Genomic DNA, 17,426 nt, shown 5'->3' with positions numbered 1-17,426 from the left:
TGCAACTAGAGTCAATATGCTGTATATATTAATGATAGCTCTTGGGCGTCTATCTCTGAAAGCTCAAATGGATGGAATTTAGTTTGTGGGAAAGAGGCTTTGCTTTGAGCATATCAGGCTTAGGACTGTGGGAGGCTTAAGTTGCAGACGCTTCTTTTATTGTACTCTTGTTCTGCCCTTGTCTTTTGAAGGCTCTGACATAACTGTTGTATCAGAAGAAACATTTTGACAGTGTCTTGTTGGAGATAAACATCCTAATTGACATGTGATGACTATTTCTTATTCCATTCATCTAAGAGTCATTGAAATTTTGTTTGTTTGTTTAGCTTCAAGGTCTTTGGTAGTCACATGTTAGGGATGACTGAAATAATTCCAAAGGAGTGATGTTGGAATAGTCCCTCTAAGGGAAAGAAATGCATTTGAACGAATGTGATATAAAACCACATAATCAAATAGAAATTTCATGTACTTACAAAAATTGAGTTTGTAAAATTACCTTCATTTCTTTGACATTAAATGCTCATATTAGCAATAAAGATATTGACACTTTCTCATAAAAAATTAAAAAAATAAAAACTTGTTTCTTTTTTCCCATTTTAAAGTAATATCTTCTAGAAGAAAAAAATCAGCCATAGCACTACCAACTAGGAATAACCACTACTAACATATTTTTGGGTTTTTTTTGTAGTGCCTTCAAGCACACATTTGAATTGTGATCCAGATAATTTTACTGTCCCCTCTCTCTTAAATGGGCATACCAAGTCACAGAAATTTAAAAACCAATTATAGGCCGGGTAAGGTGGCTCACGCCTGTAATCCCAGCACTTTGAGGGCCGAGGCAGGCAGATTGCCTGAGGTCGAGAGTTTGAGACCAGTCTGGCCAGCATGGTGCAACCCCGTCTCTACTAAAAATACAAAAATTAGCCGGGCGTGGTGGCAGGCGCCTGTAATCCCAGCTACTGGGGAGGCTGAGGCAGGAGAATCTCTTGAACCCAGGAGGTGGAGCTTGCAGTGAGCTGAGATTGCCCACTGCACTCCAGCCCAAGCAAAAAACCAACTATATAAGTCTTTCCCTCAAAAAAGCCAGGTGAATTAAAAATCCACCAGAAATGTGACTGAAGTTCGTTTTTGCCTCTCTAAAACATGTGCTCCCCAAATTAAAGAGTATTTCTTTTTATTTTCTGCAGCTATAGCAGCAACATTAAAAACCAGAGAGTTTGAGAATGTCTGTCACTGACGTCCTTGATCAGGAGCTGATAACTAACCAGTTCCTTTCTTTTGACCCTCTGAACTAAGCTGCCAGCAGCTGTAGCAATGAAGAGGATCACAAAGAACAAGGCAGTGTGGCCCAATGTCACATAATCTACAATGACTCCAACATCTTTATTTTACCAGTGTCACTGATGCAAGCAAAGTAGCAGTAAGACTACACGATTAACTCTGAATTCCAGAGTCAGACTTGGTTCAAAGCCAGTCTCTGACATTTCCCAGATGTGTGACCATGGAAAAGTCAACCTAATTCTAATTTTGTTATCTGTATGATAGTAAAAATAGCAGTACCTGGCTTCAAAGGGTTATTATAAAGATTAGGGTAAAAGTAATATGTAAAGTGTCCAATATTTGGTAAGCTATCAAGAGGCATTATCAATTTTTATTACAATTTCAGTTTATCTTTGATGATTTTAAACTTTACAAGCTAAAATGAATTTTATGAGAACACTTCCCATGACCAAAAACCACTGGCTCCCCTATGGAATGAATAAACTTACCTGACAAAATATGAAGGCAGATAAATGTTTGCTTACAGTTTCATATTTTCTAAGTGATAGCACTATTGTCAGTATTTCCTTAACCACAGAAATAAAACAGGTTCACAAAGGTGACTTCTTGGCCCAAGATCCCATGAACATTACGCATCAGAGCCAGAACTAGCACCCAAATTGTGGCCCTACATCTAGGACTTTCTCTGTTTCTCCTCTCAATTATCCCAATGATCTAAAAAATAATTACTTAAGATATAGAATTGAGACAAATGGTTATACTCCTGGTTTTTAACTATCAGAGCCTCCAAGATACTCTTCTATAAAAAACAATGATTCAGCAGGACTAATCTACACTAGTGCATAAAATCAAAGTTAGAATATATGGAGATAAATTCTCAGTTTGAGGATGATGGAAAATGATGAAAGAGAATTATTCTGTTTTTTTGGTTTGTTTTTATAAAAGCTAGAAATTTTGGAGCTACGTATTAAAGGGAAGTAGAAACAATGTCTTGAAGACTCCAGTCTCATTTCTGCATTAAGATACCAGACAAACCTAAAAGTTGCAGCTACAGCAATATTCTTCATATCGTTTTAATACAACCTTCAGTGAGAAATACTTTTTATACTACAAGCTAGGACATATGTATGTATCTCTAACAAAAGTTTTACGCATGAAAACTACTCTCCTTATATATGAATATACTTATGTTTTCTATTCTGCTTCATTTTTTAAAAAGTTGGTTGAACCCATTTAGTTCATTTCAAGACCCAAACAGTTGGGAAAACACTGATTCAAAGAGCTACAAAGGCTATTGGCATTATCATACTAAAATATATTTTAAAAGCACACCTAATCTTAGCAAAGGAAAAAAACCAGTATCTGTTACACATTAGCAGGGAAGTGCTATGAAGAAGAGACTACAAGGACTGTATTTCACATATTTGCTCTCCTCAACCTCTTTAAAGGTGGGGGTGGGGGAATACTGAGAAAGAAAGGGAGAAAACTTTACGTGCCAATTTTAGAATTCTCTTTGCATTTGATACTATGTTAAATTATTGTGTAAATATATTAGCTATCCCCAAACTCTGGTTAACTTTTTTGCTCAGAAATAATATTTCAAAAATTTTAACAGGCTAGACACACTGGCTCACACCTATAATCCCTGCACTTTGGAGGCAGAGGTGGGAGGATCACTTGAGGCCAGGAGTTCGAGACCAGCCTAAGCAGTGTGGCAAGACCTTGTCTCTACGAAAAAATAAAATAAAATAAAATAAATTTATATAAAAATTAGCCAGGCATGGTGGCACATACCTGTGGTCCCAGCCACTTGAGAGGCCTCATGAGGCAGGAGGATCCCTTGAGTCCAGCACTTTGGGAGGCAGAGGTGGGAGGATCACTTGAGGCCAGGAGTTTGGGACCAGCCTAGGCAATGTGGCAAGACCCTGTCTCTACAAAAATAAATAAATAAAATAAATTTATAAAAAAATTAGCCAGGCGTGGTAGCACGTACCTGTGGTCCCAGCCACTTGGGAGGCTGAGGCAGAAGGATCCCTTCAGCCCAGGAGCTTGAGGCTGCAGTGAGCTGAGTGACTGTGCCACTGTACTCCACCCTGGGCAACACAGCAGAGACTCTGTCTCAAAAACAAAAAAAAATTAATTTGGTGACCAAATGACTGCGTTGACTTATGTCATTAAAATGTGTCCCTGCTTTCTAAGTTATTACAGTGTAGCCTTCTGACCAGCTCCGTTGTGTGGATACAGACAAAACCCCCAAAACTCAACAACTGTCCCCTGAAACCGAACGACTGTCTTGCATATATAAGCCACTGTCACAAAGGGAGAATATGGCTGAATTACCAAGAATTAAAACAAAAAAACTCCTTATGTACTTTATAATGAATGTAAGTGACTGCCCCAGCTAAGTTACCTCTAACAAAACTCTGAAGCAGTGAATTCCTCACGCATGGGTATCTCTCCGTGCTGCTTATATTTTAATGTGTGCCTAGCACTTACCCCAAAGAGCAGGTACTTTCAGTTCTAGGGCAAGTGAGGGGTAGCAAGGAACCTGCTGCTGAACACAAACACATTTTTCTATTAGTCTGAGAAAAACAATGTACCACTTAAAAGCTAGATAACCAGTCCAAAAAGAAATGTAACTTGAATTTGGACAATATTCATAAAAATTCACAGAAAAAAACTCAAGAAGAACAGACTTTATTTTTAACATAAAAGTTCTATTTTCTTGTGAGGCAGCAACAAGTGTTCAGGTACAGGGAATATATAAGTACAGCGTAACAATACCGATTACCATTGGAAATGCTGTTTTTTGAGAGAATTGTTAGAATAACAAAATGTTTTAAATTGCATTTTAAAAAGAGTTACACAGCTTCCACGGAGACAAAAAATGAAGAGTTAAAAAAATTCTATTCTTAAACAAGACTGTATAAACAAAATGCTGTTCAGGGCTGCTCTGCTCATCATCAATTTGGTCAGAGTAAAACTTAAAGTGCGGAGTTAAGCATTCTTAGCTTTATTTCACAAATTCAGCACTTCCACTCATCTGGTTTTGAGACATCAAAATTCCAAAGACTAAGGAATGAATCTTAAGTTTACAATAGTAAAGCAAATGCAGTAGTGGCAAATTTTCTTTTATTTTCCTTCACAAAAGAAAATCTTTATAACCCAGTCCTAGTCTTGGACATAGTGAAAGCTATAAATTCTGCCTTTTTTTACACTTTCTTTCAGTGAAAGCCAACCACTGAAAGCAAAGAAAAAGGACTTTCATGTCATCAAATATTCCACAGTTAGCAAGAGCACCTTCTAAAAGACTGATTTGGACTGTGGTCGTAAGTATTAAGTATAAGAAATATAAAACCAATTGAATAATCTAGTTGAAAAATAATCTTGACATCCATGCTCACCACATGTAACCAAAGAGGCAAAACCGGTATTTTTAAAACACAGTTGCTTACAAAAGCCATGACAAGTAATAGACTCAGTCATGATCAGAAACAGTAAATTTATATAATTTTTATCATCACAAAGAAGAAATTGTTTAAAGATTTAAAAAAACCTAAGATTGACAAAGTGAATAACCAAATAGCTCCTTTCTCTGAAAGACACATGCTACCCATTTCTTTTAATGCAATGGAAGTAAATTTTTATAAAATTAAAAAATTTTAAATTATATTCCCATTGAAGCTATTCTATTTACCTTCTGTACAGTTTTCTACAGATTAACAATAATTATGGAGTGTAATTTTAGAAACCAACATTATGCATTCTATTGAGAGTGTCACATTTCACTGGAAAGCTGGAGACCCATTAAAAAAAAAATCAACCACCAGGGAACTAAGGGTTAAATAAAACAGCTGAATGAACCTATGGTTAATATTTTTTCAAGACTGTGATAAAGCTTACATGCTTAAAAATTAGCCCTTTGGCACTGGCAGTTAGAGTTGTTTTGTACCTTGTACCTTTTTTTCAAATCTCAAGCTCTATTTCTCCCAAACCCCAGGGATCTGTCTGGTTGCCATACAATTCATTTACCTGCAAATTCACATTCTCTTTACAACCAAACATTAGACTAGAAGTTCTACTTATAAGACTGTAAATAATTCTGAAACTTGTTCTTCCATTCCAATTTTAAGTTACTTTAGATTAAGGATATATGAAACTCCACAGAAAGATATGAATTAGACAAATATGCACAACAGAGCAAAAGGGAAAACCTCCACAGAGTGGCATTCTAGTTCTAAAATGCCATTGTGACCAGCAGGGATAGAGGTGGAAGAGGAACAGAAGTGCAAGGTCAAGAACACAGATTTAACAAGAATTCAAGTCATCCAAAAACCAAGAGTTCTTTTTAAATAACTTGTTTTTAACTTCCTCTATCCCCATTCTGATTTCAGTTTTACCTTTTCTTCTGGACTTCTGATACAGTAGATACTCTGGTGATACAGTCAAGTTATAATGCATAAGAAGGCAAAATATCAAGGCTCTCAGTGAGAAAATGTAGACCCCAAATAACTGAGCTTTTAATGACTGAGAAGACATAACGTACTAGTTCCAAATAAATTAGTTTTGGATTGAGAAAGTACCAAAGTTCATCAATCCTACCATCTAAAACCTGACAGATTTATTCAAATGTTTGAATTTATCTGATTTACCTAAATGCAACTCGAATTTAAACTCAACAGGGATTATTTTAAATTGCTTAGATGTTTTAAAGGTACATGAGTATAAGAAGTCCTTTCCAAAGATTTATTGCTACCGCTAGGTTTTCCTTGATAGAATATGTCTGGGTAAGCTGACATATTAACCTTCTAAACTGTATCCTCTTTATAAGGATTTAAACAAATTTTTCTACCTTATAATATGTATAGGAACAGTAAATTATTGCATCATAAAGTAGTATATGAGGATATGAAAAGGATGCTTTTATTCAATACTGTTTGCTGAAACTCACTTTTAAAAAGAGCTGCTCCTGGACGGGTGTGGTGGCTCACGCCTGTAATCCCAGCACTTTGGGAGGCCAAGACGAGCAGATCACCTGAGGCCAGGAGTTCGAGAACAGCCTGACCAACATGGTGAAACCCCATATCTACTAAAAATACAAAATTAGCTGGGTGTGGTGTGCATGCCTGTAATCCCAGCTACTTGGGAGGCTAAGGCAGGAGAATTGCTTGAACCCGGGAGACAGAGGTTGCAGTGCGCCGAGATCGCACCATTGCACTCCAGCCTGGGCAACAAGAGTGAAACTCCATCTCAAAAAAAAGCTGCTCCTTAATCTCACTACCACATACCCAGAAATCAAATACTGATGTCATGTGATACTGGCAGTGATTTATATTAGGATGAGCCCAAATCCAAAACTGTATGGAGTTTTCAAAGGTGCTTATCGTTCATACTCAAGTTCTTCTTGTCTATTTTCCCCATTATGTGGAGCGTTAGGGGTAAATTAGCAAAATCTGTAGGCAACAAATCTCAGGGCCAACCACCACCACAAAGAAAAATGTTAGTCACAGGATTCTGCGGCTACAGTTTGGATCACTCTCCACTGGATTACACTCCTGGCAAACTACTAGCCCAACCAAATCCACAAGACAACAACATCACAAGGGCAAAGGAGGAAATCCATGCACAGCCATTTCAGGGTCTCTTTGGGGCTATGATACAGTGATGATTAAAGGTAGAATGACACCTGTGGTGAAGGAGGGAGAGTGTGTGATATATATATATATATATATATATATATATATATATATATATATATATATATTATATCACAGAAAACCAAAGGGGCTCCTTACTCTTAGCTAGCAATCAACACTGGATAGTTTCCTTTTGGCTCACTGACTTTTAAATCAAGTTCCAATATGGGTGAGAACATATTAAAGCACTTGTCTTCAGACTACAACTTTTCTGACCACATGGTGAAATGTGTACAGGAGTAGTGAAGAAAACAGCAGTTATACAAATATTTCACCGAAAGCACAAACTTTTGACATCAAAAACATAAATCACGTAATGTACGAATATTGCTTTTTAATCTCTTTTTATATATACTTGTTCAATGCATTTACCTATCAATCCTTGTTTGGGAGAAGAACATAGTCATGAGATTAAGATTGCTGGGAAAATGTCAACAATCCCTTTGGTCCCAAAGCTGAAAACAGCTGAGAAAAGCACACATCTAGAAAGGGAACAAGAAACAGAGGCCACCAAAGAATCTTTTGAATATACTGTTTGCTACGTTTCAGAAAATGTAACATTGGTATATTATAAAATAGTCATTTTCATAGAAAAGATGGTTCTTGCAGCATCAGTCACATCTCCCTTTAGGAATCATGTTGGCAAGGATCAGGGGTGTGTGTGTGTGTGTGTGTGTGTGTGTGTGTGTGTGTGTTTTAAAGAAGTCTAATTCGAAAACAAAAACGTGATATTGTCTCTTCAAAGGTAAAGAATGAGACCTTTCTTGTTTCAATCAGTGCTTTGATAAAAAGCAGGCTAAGCACTGAGGGTTGGCGTTCACAAGTGGGGCAGAGCCGTCACAGGGGATCCTTTCTTCCAGAAGTCTCACCGTCACATGTCACTGGAAAGCTGGAGCACATCACAGCCGACCAGAAGCGCACGATGCCATCAGAATCCAGTGATCTGAGGAGGTTCCCAATTTCCCAGAACAACAGCCACGTTGCACTGTGACCTATCCTTCAGCTTCCTCAATTGGTTCTGGTGGTGGGAGTAGAGAAGCTGATGGCATGACTGTACTTGTTCCTCGAGAGACTCGGTCTTGCTCTGTGTTTGTAGACAAGGAGGCCACAGCAATAGGCTGCAGCAGAGTGGTTGTCATGCCAGTGGTGACTGTCAGGCTGTGGCCAGAGCCCTTGAGTGTAAGATCCGGGGTAGGAAGGAGTGGCTTGAGGATGCTGACGAGGCAGAAAGCAGATCCACTTTTAGGAATGAAATTCACCTTGTTTTTGTCAGGACAATAAAAGGCTGGGATTTCATGAAGCTGTTTTGGCCTAGACATAGAACAGACAACCCAATGCTTTTAAGTCACTGAACTTAAAAAAAGAAAAAAAAAAAAAAAGCTTGGAAACAAGCTCTTTTATTTTTAAAACAGTTAACTTACATCACAGAAAAGGAATATAAAACTCAAGCTCTGTCCCCCCTTCAAACACCAAGGACCAAAGTGCTACCTGACATATGATTCAACATATGTATCTTAGAATGCAAGAAGCCCCCATCATCATTGCTGCTTTCAGTTCCCTCGACAGCCCCGTTACCATGCAGGCGGCTCAGCCCGATGAGCACTGCATGTCAATGAAGAGCTAAGACGGTCAAGGGAATAATGAATTTCCTATAGCAAAAGAAAATCTAGATGTTTAAAGACATGTATGCCTTTATGTATGGTATATTCCACTGCCATGATTTTTCCGAGGTCTATAGTATACTGGAAGCAGACAGCAAGGAAATTAAAGATATACAATGTCCGTCTTTTGCTAAGTTCCACCATTGCATGACTAAAACTATGGGAGGCATGGCTTTTCTCTTCAAGTGCTTGTAAAAATCTCTTTGATGGGAACAATTCTTTGAGTTAACCATGATAGTTTTCTGAGTAATATAATGTAAATGTGAAATCAAAATAAAAACTCCTTTGCTTTGAAAGCTTTGTATTAAAGCCAAATTCTTCGCTTTTCCTAGGTCCTCCTGAAAATTAACCCAAATTGTTGAAAAATATATTGGTATTAATGGTATTTCATGAAAACTAAAAGTATAAAAAAACTACATTGTTAAAGTAACACAGAAATGCCACAAAACTAAGGTGGGAGAACCTAAATAACTCAAGACTTAGGTTGATTCTCATCTCTTCCAATGACAATAAAAATCCAAATCAGCCAGCCGTGGTGGTTCACACCTGTAATTCCAGCACTTTGGGAGTCTGAGCGGGGAGGCTTACTTGAACCCAGGAGTTCCAGACCAGCCTGGGCAACATAGTGAGACCTCGTCTTTATAAAAACCTTTAAAAAAAAAATCTAGTCTGACGGCATGCACCTGTAGTCCCAGCTACTAGGGAGGCTGAGGTGGGAGGATAGCTTGGCCCTGGGAGGTGGAAGTTGTACTGAGCCATAATCGGGCCACTGCACTCCAGCCTGGGCAGCAGAGCAAGACCTTGTCTCACAAAAAAAAAAAAAAAAAAAAATCTAAATCAGTTCAATAAAAATGCAAGTGTGCACTAAATTCTGAGGATACAAAGTTGAAACAATCCACAAGGAGGAGGTGGACTAAATTTATAGTTCTTGTGGGGTGAGGAGTGATGGGGACAGAGCTGTGTTTCAACATAACTAGCTTCCTTTATAATCTTGCGTATATGATGCATTTAAAACATCATTCAGAGAAGGGATCCACAAGCTTTACCAGACAGACTGCCAAAGTTGTTCACAGCACAGAAGAGGTTAAGACCTCCACAAGATAATCTAACAGGCATGATAACAAAGGTTTATAAAAAGGTTTAGAGGTAGCACAAGGGGGTGGATAACCTGTGGCCTGTAGGAAGAGGAAGGGTTTGGTAGTAACCCTCTGAGCTGGGTTTTGAAGAATGAGTAAACAGCAGATGGGGAGTAGACACCAAAAAGATGTGTGTTCCAAGTAAACAATGATAAGGTGGGCAGATTTTTATTAACAGTGAACACTATGGAGAGCTTTGGCAAATATAACAATTAAGAACAAAGAAAAATACATTATGTAAGTTATGTTCAACGTGGGCACTATTCTTTGTTGAATAGTTGAGTACTTTTAGTGCCACAAGTATATTTGGATATATTACTGATAAGAACAACATACACCCTTCTATTTTTATCATCTCAGAGCATGATTTTCAATACACTGAACTTGAGGAAATTGAGGTTATGTTTCCATAATTAAATAATGCCTTAAATTTTCCTTTGAAGACAGAATTACCGAAGTTAACTTTCATTCTTGTAGAATGAAAAACTTCTTGTAGAAAATGAAAAGGCTAATTTTAACACTTCCATCCAAATGAGGCCTAGGTTTTTAATTAACTTGTTTGAGGTTATCTTCTTAAAAGTGACTTAAGATGGCCGGGCGCAGTGGCTCACGCTTGTAATCCCAGCACTTTGGGAGGCCAAGGCAAGCGGATCATGAGGTCAGGAGATCGAGACCATCCTGGCTAACATGTTGAAACCCTGTCTCTACTAAAAGATACAAAAAATTAGCCAGGCGTAGTGGCGGACGCCTGTAGTCCTAGCTATTTGGGAGGCTGAGGCAGGAGAATGGCACGAACCCGGGAGGTGGAGCTTGCAGTGAGCTAAGATCGCACCACTGCACTCCAGCCTGGGCGACAGAGTGAGACTCCGTCTCAAAAAAAAAAAAAAAAAAAAAAAAAAAAAAAAAAAAACTTAAGACTTGTGGCTGCTAATAGGTCTCTGGGATGAAACTTTACATTTCTGAAGTACAAACTTCCTGATTTAGATAAAGTTTTTGATCTGGAATTGTTTTTTTAATGACAGGAATCTAAAAACCATTTAACTTTCTTGCTGCTTTCATGAAAACAGACTTACGATATACCTCACACAAAATAATGTAAACAGTAATAACTTGTCTAACTGATCAGATCAAGAAACAGAACACTAACACCAATATAACATAAAGCACTAAAAAAACTCTCCTTCTGCCTTCTTCTTCCTGTCATTACCCTAGCCCACCAAGAAGAATCACTTTCCTAACCTCTGTGGCTTCTAAGAGTGCATTATCCAAGAAAAACATGACCCACCACAGGATATGTGACCTACACATATGCTAGTAGAAGCTGCAAATACTAACGTTACTTCAAAGCATTCTTCAACTTACAAACCATACATAGAAAGAAAAAACCTCATGCTGTTTTTAAAATTTTATTTTTTCTTAAGCAGTTATTCCAAAAGGATTGTCTCAAAGTAGATATGACTTAAAAATGCCTCTATATTGCAAAGAAGCCATAGTGTGTAAGAATCTAAGGACTTCATTAGCTGGGATCATGAAAGAGTATATTCAACTTCATTAAAAAGGACTTACTAAGTGCAGATGACATGGCTATGGTATGTGCTGTTATCAAAAAGATTATAGAGACAGAAGTACAAAATCTGGTTTTGTCCTTTTTGGGCCCAAATCCAACCACCTATTTTCTTTCAGGTAAACAGATACATTTCTAGAAATCAGAGATCACTCCTTACCCCATCCCGACCCCCCAGTTCAGGTCAGAGTTAGTACTTTAAAGCAAAAGTAAGACTTAGTGAGAAAAGTATTCTTAAAAGAATGGCTAAAGCTAAAATGTTATATTGGGACCAACAATCTACCCTTGCTTTCATTGTAGTGTGCACGGTAGTTATTGCTCTAATTTTGACATGTCTGGGACAAAAAGACACTAATTTTTTTAAAAGACTTTGAGTAACTTATTTTATTGACAAAAGGTTAAAATTACTTCTTAGATATCCACACTTAGTTATGACTGCTAATTTGTCTTTGGAACGTGATTAAAATATTAATAGTATTACACAGTCTTTCTATCAGTAAAACGTATAATAAACAATACATTAAAAAAAAATAGGTTTACCTTCTACTAACAGATCAACGTGCCATAAAACATGTAACATGACTGGGCACGGTGGCTCATGCCTGTAATCCCAGCACTTTGGGAGGCAGAGGTGGTAGATCCACCTGAGGTCAGGAGTTCGAGAATAGCCTGGCCAATATGGTAAAACCCCATTTCTACTAAAAATACAAAACTTAGCCAGACATGGTGGTGGGTGTCTGTAATCCCAGCTACTTGGGAGGCTGAGACAGGAGAATTGCTTGAACCTGGGTGGCAGAGGTTGCAGTGAGCCAAGATCATGCCATTGCACTCCAGCCTGTGTGACAAGAGTGAAACTCCATCTCAAGAAAAAAAAATAAAAACAAAAACAAAAAACCTAACCATGTAATATGTTAGGGTTTATCTTATGTTTGATCTATCTACAGACACACACACACACACCCCTCTGGTCTTTTCTTCTCTCCCTTTAAAGATAAATAATGTAGTAGTACATAGCTCAGACACAGTCCTCAGAAACTTTCCAAATGCAATAGTCTAAGGCAGGTACCACAGGACACCACCCAACAAATATTTAAAGTCATTTCTTAAAAACAATCAAAATGCTTTGGAGCCAATCAACCAAATCTCTACATTTAGCACTTAGGCAAATCCTAAGGGCCAATGAGTAAATCAAAGAGCTCAACTCAGGCCGGATGCAGTGGCTCATGCCTATAATAATCCCAGCACTTTAGGAGGCCAAGGCGGGTGGATCACTTGAGCCCAGGAGTTCAAGACCAGGCTGGGCACATGCCAAAACCCCATCTCTACAAAAACTAGCTGGGTGTGGTGGCATGCCTGTGGTCTCAGCTAACTGGGAGGCTGAGGTGAGAGAATTGCCTGAGCCCGGGGAGGTCGAGGCTGCAGTGAGCTGTTGACTCCAACACTGCACTCCAGCCTGGGTGACAGAGTGAGAACCTGTCTCAGCAGGGTTGGCAGTGGAGGGGGGCAGGCACAACTCCAAAAAAGTACATTTGGGCCAACAGATTTTAACCTAATAGAATGAGCCCACTTCTGCTTTCCAGTTCCAAAATAGTGGTAAAGAAACACATGGTTCCACTCCCTGCCACAGAAAACCAAAAACAAATATGTATTACTGAGATGATTACTAGCAATATCCTAGAATTCAAATATGAAGAGACAGTTCCTGGGGCCACAGAGAAGTGAAAAAACTGAGAATCAGACTTCCACATCTGTGACAACACTACCCTCATTCTGCCCAGCACAATTCAAGGTCTCTACACTAGAAAAACCGAGACTGGGTTAGACAACCAGCTTCCCCACAATCCTGGGTTCCCTGACAAGACACTGCCTTAACCCATGGGAAGCATGGTAAATACACGAAAGGAAAAATATCCCCAAGGAAAGGCGAAGACAAAGAGGGGAGGCAGAAATGCCATCCCCAGCCCTGGAAACTCTGCTGTGGAATTCGGTGAAAGGAGATACCACATCACAGTGGTTCAGCAGCACCACACAGGTCCCTCCAGCACGAACTCCGACCTAGCCTTCCCAAGCTACTGAGACCTTTGGGACCTCCCCCCGTTCAGGAGCAGCAGCCTTTAGGTTGTTTACTAGAGCCACGGTGGACCTCTGTTTAAGGCGCCACCTAGAGCCAAAAAGGAGGCAGCAATCTAGCAGTGAAGAATCTGTAAGCAAATATATCCAATAAAAACCAAAACAAGCCAGATAGAGAAAACTAGAATAAATAATCCTTCAGTGCAAAGACATAAACTTATATCCACAAGAATTAACAGCAAACAGGGAACCATGACCTCCTCAAATGGACAAAGCAAAGAACCAGTAACTGATGCTAATGAGACACCAATATGTGAATTTGCTAACCAATAATTCAAAATAGCAGTTTTAAGAAAACTCAGTGATCTCCAAGATAACACAGAAAAACAATTCGGAAATTTATCAAATAAATTTAACAAAGAGATTGAAATAATTTTTAAAAATCAAACAAATCTTAGAACTGAGAAATACATTTGCAGAACTAAAAAATTCGTAAGAGGATATAAACAGGAGATGAGTCAAACAGAGGACAGAATTGGTGAGCTTGAAGACAGGCTATTTGGAAATAAACAGTCAGAGAAGAAAAAAGGAAAAAGAATGAAAAGGAACAAAGACCATCTACAAGATACAGAAAATTACCTCAAAAGACCAAATCTAGGAATTATTGTTCAAGAGGGAGTCGAATGATACCAAGGGGTAGAAAGTTTATTCTCAGAAGTAATAACAGAAAACTTTCCAAAACCTGAGAAAGATATAAATACCCAGGTACAGGAAGGTCAGGGAACACCAAACAGCTTTGACCCAAAAACAACTACCCCAAGACATACAATAATCAAACATTCAAAGTCAAGAACAAAGAGAAGATCCTAAAAGCAGCAAGAGGAATGAAGCAAATAACATATAAAGGAGCTCCAATTTGTCTGGCAACAGACTTCTCAATGGAAACTATACAGGCCAGAAGGGAGTGGAACATGATTTTTAAACTGGTGAAAACAATGACCTAATTTCCAGTATTTTCATATTGGGCATAAAAATCATCTGAGCTACTTGTTAAAGATGCACAGCTCATGTCCTACCTCCATATTTACCCGTACATTAAGTCTGGGATAGGGTCTTGCAATCTACAGTTTCTACTAACTCTCCGGGTGACTATGATGCAGGGAGTCCATGGAACAAATCTGCTATAAAACTGGCTTAAACTCTCAGCTAGTACCACTTAAAACTTATAAGCTAATATGGTGAAAAAACCTAAAATAAGCAGTTGCTAAAACAAGAGTTTTCAATTACAGTCACAGAAGCAGATAGGAGACTGGTGTTTCCTAGTAGAGAAGTTGAAGGGATTCAAAAACAATGCTCTTTGTGTGGTTAAATTATTCAGAATTCAGGTTCAAAGAAGCACGGACAAGAAAGCACATAAGAGAAACAAAAGAATGCCTTTTTTTTTTTTTGAGACAGTCTCGCTCTGTCATTCAGGCTGGAGTGCTGTGGCACGATCTTGGCTCACTGCAATCTCCGCCTCCCAGGTTCAAGCAATTCTCCTGCCTCAGCCTCCCAAGTAGCTGGGATTATTACAGGCGTGTGCCAACACACCCAGCTAATTTTTGTATTTTTAGTAGAGATGGTGTTTCACCATGTTGGCCAGGCTGGTCTCCAACTCCTGACCTCAGTGATCCGCCCACCTTGGTCTCCCAAAGTGCTGGGATTACAGGCATGAGCCACCACGCCCAGCCTAGATTTCAAATCACTCCAAGATGTTAATGATAAAAGAAGATGACAAACTATGTAAACTGCAGAAGGCTGGACAATCTCCATGTTGTATTTCAGGATTTGCAGTAAAAAAAAGGCCAAAAAGGGTGGCTCTCAGACTTGGCAACCACAGTGAAATTAGACGGCGAGGGCTAAACACTGTCATCATATCTCCAAATAACATTCATCACCTAATTTGCTCATTCTCACACAAACCTCAAATCCTTAGTCATCACTTGTAAAGCAAGGAGCCACAGGCTGTATAATTTCTGGGTGACTTATGAGTTTAAAATGGGAGTGGCTGACTACAGTACCAGCCAAAAGAAGTATGTGAATATAGATCACATACCAAGGGCACTAGATACTACTGTTAGTTTAAAATCCTGCTTAGGCCGGGCGTGGTGGCTTACACCTGTAATCCCAGCATGTTGGGAGGCCAAGGCGAGTGGATCACGAGTCAGGAGATCGAGACCATCCTGGCTAACACGGTGAAACCCCATCTCTACTAAAAATACAAAAAATTAGCCAGGTGTGGTGGCAGGCACCTGTAGTTCCAGCTACTCGGGAGGCTGAGGCAGGAGAATGGTGTGAACCTTGGAGGCGGAGCTGGCAGTGGGCCAAGATTGTGCCACTGCACTCCAGCCTGGGAGACAGAGCAAGACTCCGTCTCAAAAAAAAAAAAAAAAAAAAAATCCTGCTTAAATTATCTTCCTCACAGTGAGGTAGGTAGGGGTGTGTGTGTGTGTGTGTGTGTGTGTGTGTGTGTATTTTTTTTTTTTTTTTTTTTGAGACGGAGTCTCGCTCTGTCGCCAAGGCTGGAGTGCAGTGGCGCGATCTCGGTTCACTGCAACCTCTGCCTCCCAGGTTCAAGCAATTCTCTTGCCTCAGCCTCCTGAGTAGCTGGGATTACAGGTGCCCACCACCACGCCCAACTAATTTTTTTGTATTTTTAGTAGAGATGGGGTTTCACCATGTTGGTCAGGTTGGTCTCGAACCCCTGACCTCGTGATCCACCTGCCTTGGCCTCCCAAAGTGCTGGGATTACAGACATGAGCCACTGCACCTGGCCGTGTGTGTATTTTAAATGTATTTATGAGAATGGATCTTGCTATGTTGCCCAGGCTGGCCTCCTTGAAAGAATGGAACCACAGTGAGATTCATGGTCTATCTGGAATAAATATACTGCTAAATTCAACACGTAAACATGACTGGATACATGTTCACAAATGACAGCCACAGAAGACATTTTGCAAACAACTGAAGAAATTTGAATTACAAGTGGGTATTAGCTGATATTAAGCATTACTGTCAATTTTCTAAGATAATCATACTGTGGTTATATAGTAGTACTGTGGTTACTTTTAGCAAATACTGCAAAATGTTAGCTATTATCTAATCTGGGTTGTAGATATATGAGTGATCACTATACTATTCTTTCAGCTTACTTAACAATGCTGATAATAGGCTGGGCATAGTGACTCATGCCTGTAATCCCAGCACTTCAGGAGGCTCAGGCAGGAGGATTGCTTGTGCCCAGGAGTTTGGGACCAGCCTGGACAACACAGTGAGACCCTGTCTCTCCAAACTTTAAAAAATTAGCCAGGCTAGGCCAGGCGCAGTGGCTCATGCCTGTAATCCCAGCACTTTGGGAGGCCGAGGCGGGCTGATCACGAGGTCAGGAGATTGAGACCATCCTGGCTAACATAGTGAAACCCTGTCTCTACTAAAAATACAAAAAATTAGCCAGGCGTGGTGGTGGGTGCCTGTAGTCCCAGCTACTCGGGAGGCTGAGGCAGGAGAATGGCGTGAACCCAGGAGGCGGAGATTGCAGTGAGCGTCAGAGTGAAACTATGTCTCAAAAAAAAAAAAAAAAAAAAAAAAAAAAAATTAGCCAGGCTAGTGGTGTGCATCTGTATTCCCAGCTACTTGGGAGGTTGAGGCGGGAAGATCACTTGAGCTCAGGAGGTAGAGGCTGCAATGTGACCTGTGACTGCATCAGTGCAATCCAGCCTAGATGACAGAGTGAGATCCTATCTCAAAAAAAAGAGCTCATAATAGTTTTTTTGTGGGGATGGTGGAAGGGATACTTACGAGCATTCCTCAAAGACTTTGACCCTTTCACAGCCCTCAGGAGGTTCCCTTTTGAACATATAACTGTTGTTAGGTTTTGGTGAGGTTGCATATTTGGGCAAAGGAGAATTGTTCCCATTCTCTGCAAGAAATGACACATTAGATTACTACATAAATGTATAGTCATACTATATTTAATTGT

General features: G+C 39.5%; 1 protein-coding gene across 1 annotated transcript in view; it reads right to left on the bottom strand.

Moving 5' to 3' along the window:
- Positions 1-7,291: 7,291 nt before the first annotated feature.
- FAM117B (family with sequence similarity 117 member B) overlaps positions 7,292-17,426 on the bottom strand; it is a 135,360-nt gene continuing 125,225 nt past the window's right edge. The window contains exons 7-8 of the mRNA XM_054479151.2: positions 17,246-17,366; positions 7,292-8,288 (exon numbers count right to left, since the gene is read on the bottom strand). Coding sequence (XP_054335126.1) covers positions 7,970-8,288; positions 17,246-17,366 — 440 coding nt within the window. The 3' untranslated portion in view covers positions 7,292-7,969. The remainder of the gene's footprint in view (positions 8,289-17,245; positions 17,367-17,426) is intronic.

This window comes from Pongo pygmaeus, chromosome 11, assembly GCF_028885625.2.
Source record: "Pongo pygmaeus isolate AG05252 chromosome 11, NHGRI_mPonPyg2-v2.0_pri, whole genome shotgun sequence".
Taxonomy (NCBI): Eukaryota; Metazoa; Chordata; class Mammalia; order Primates; family Hominidae; genus Pongo; species Pongo pygmaeus.
Note: the sequence above shows the minus strand (reverse complement) of the source record. Positions and strands in the feature narration are given on the sequence as shown.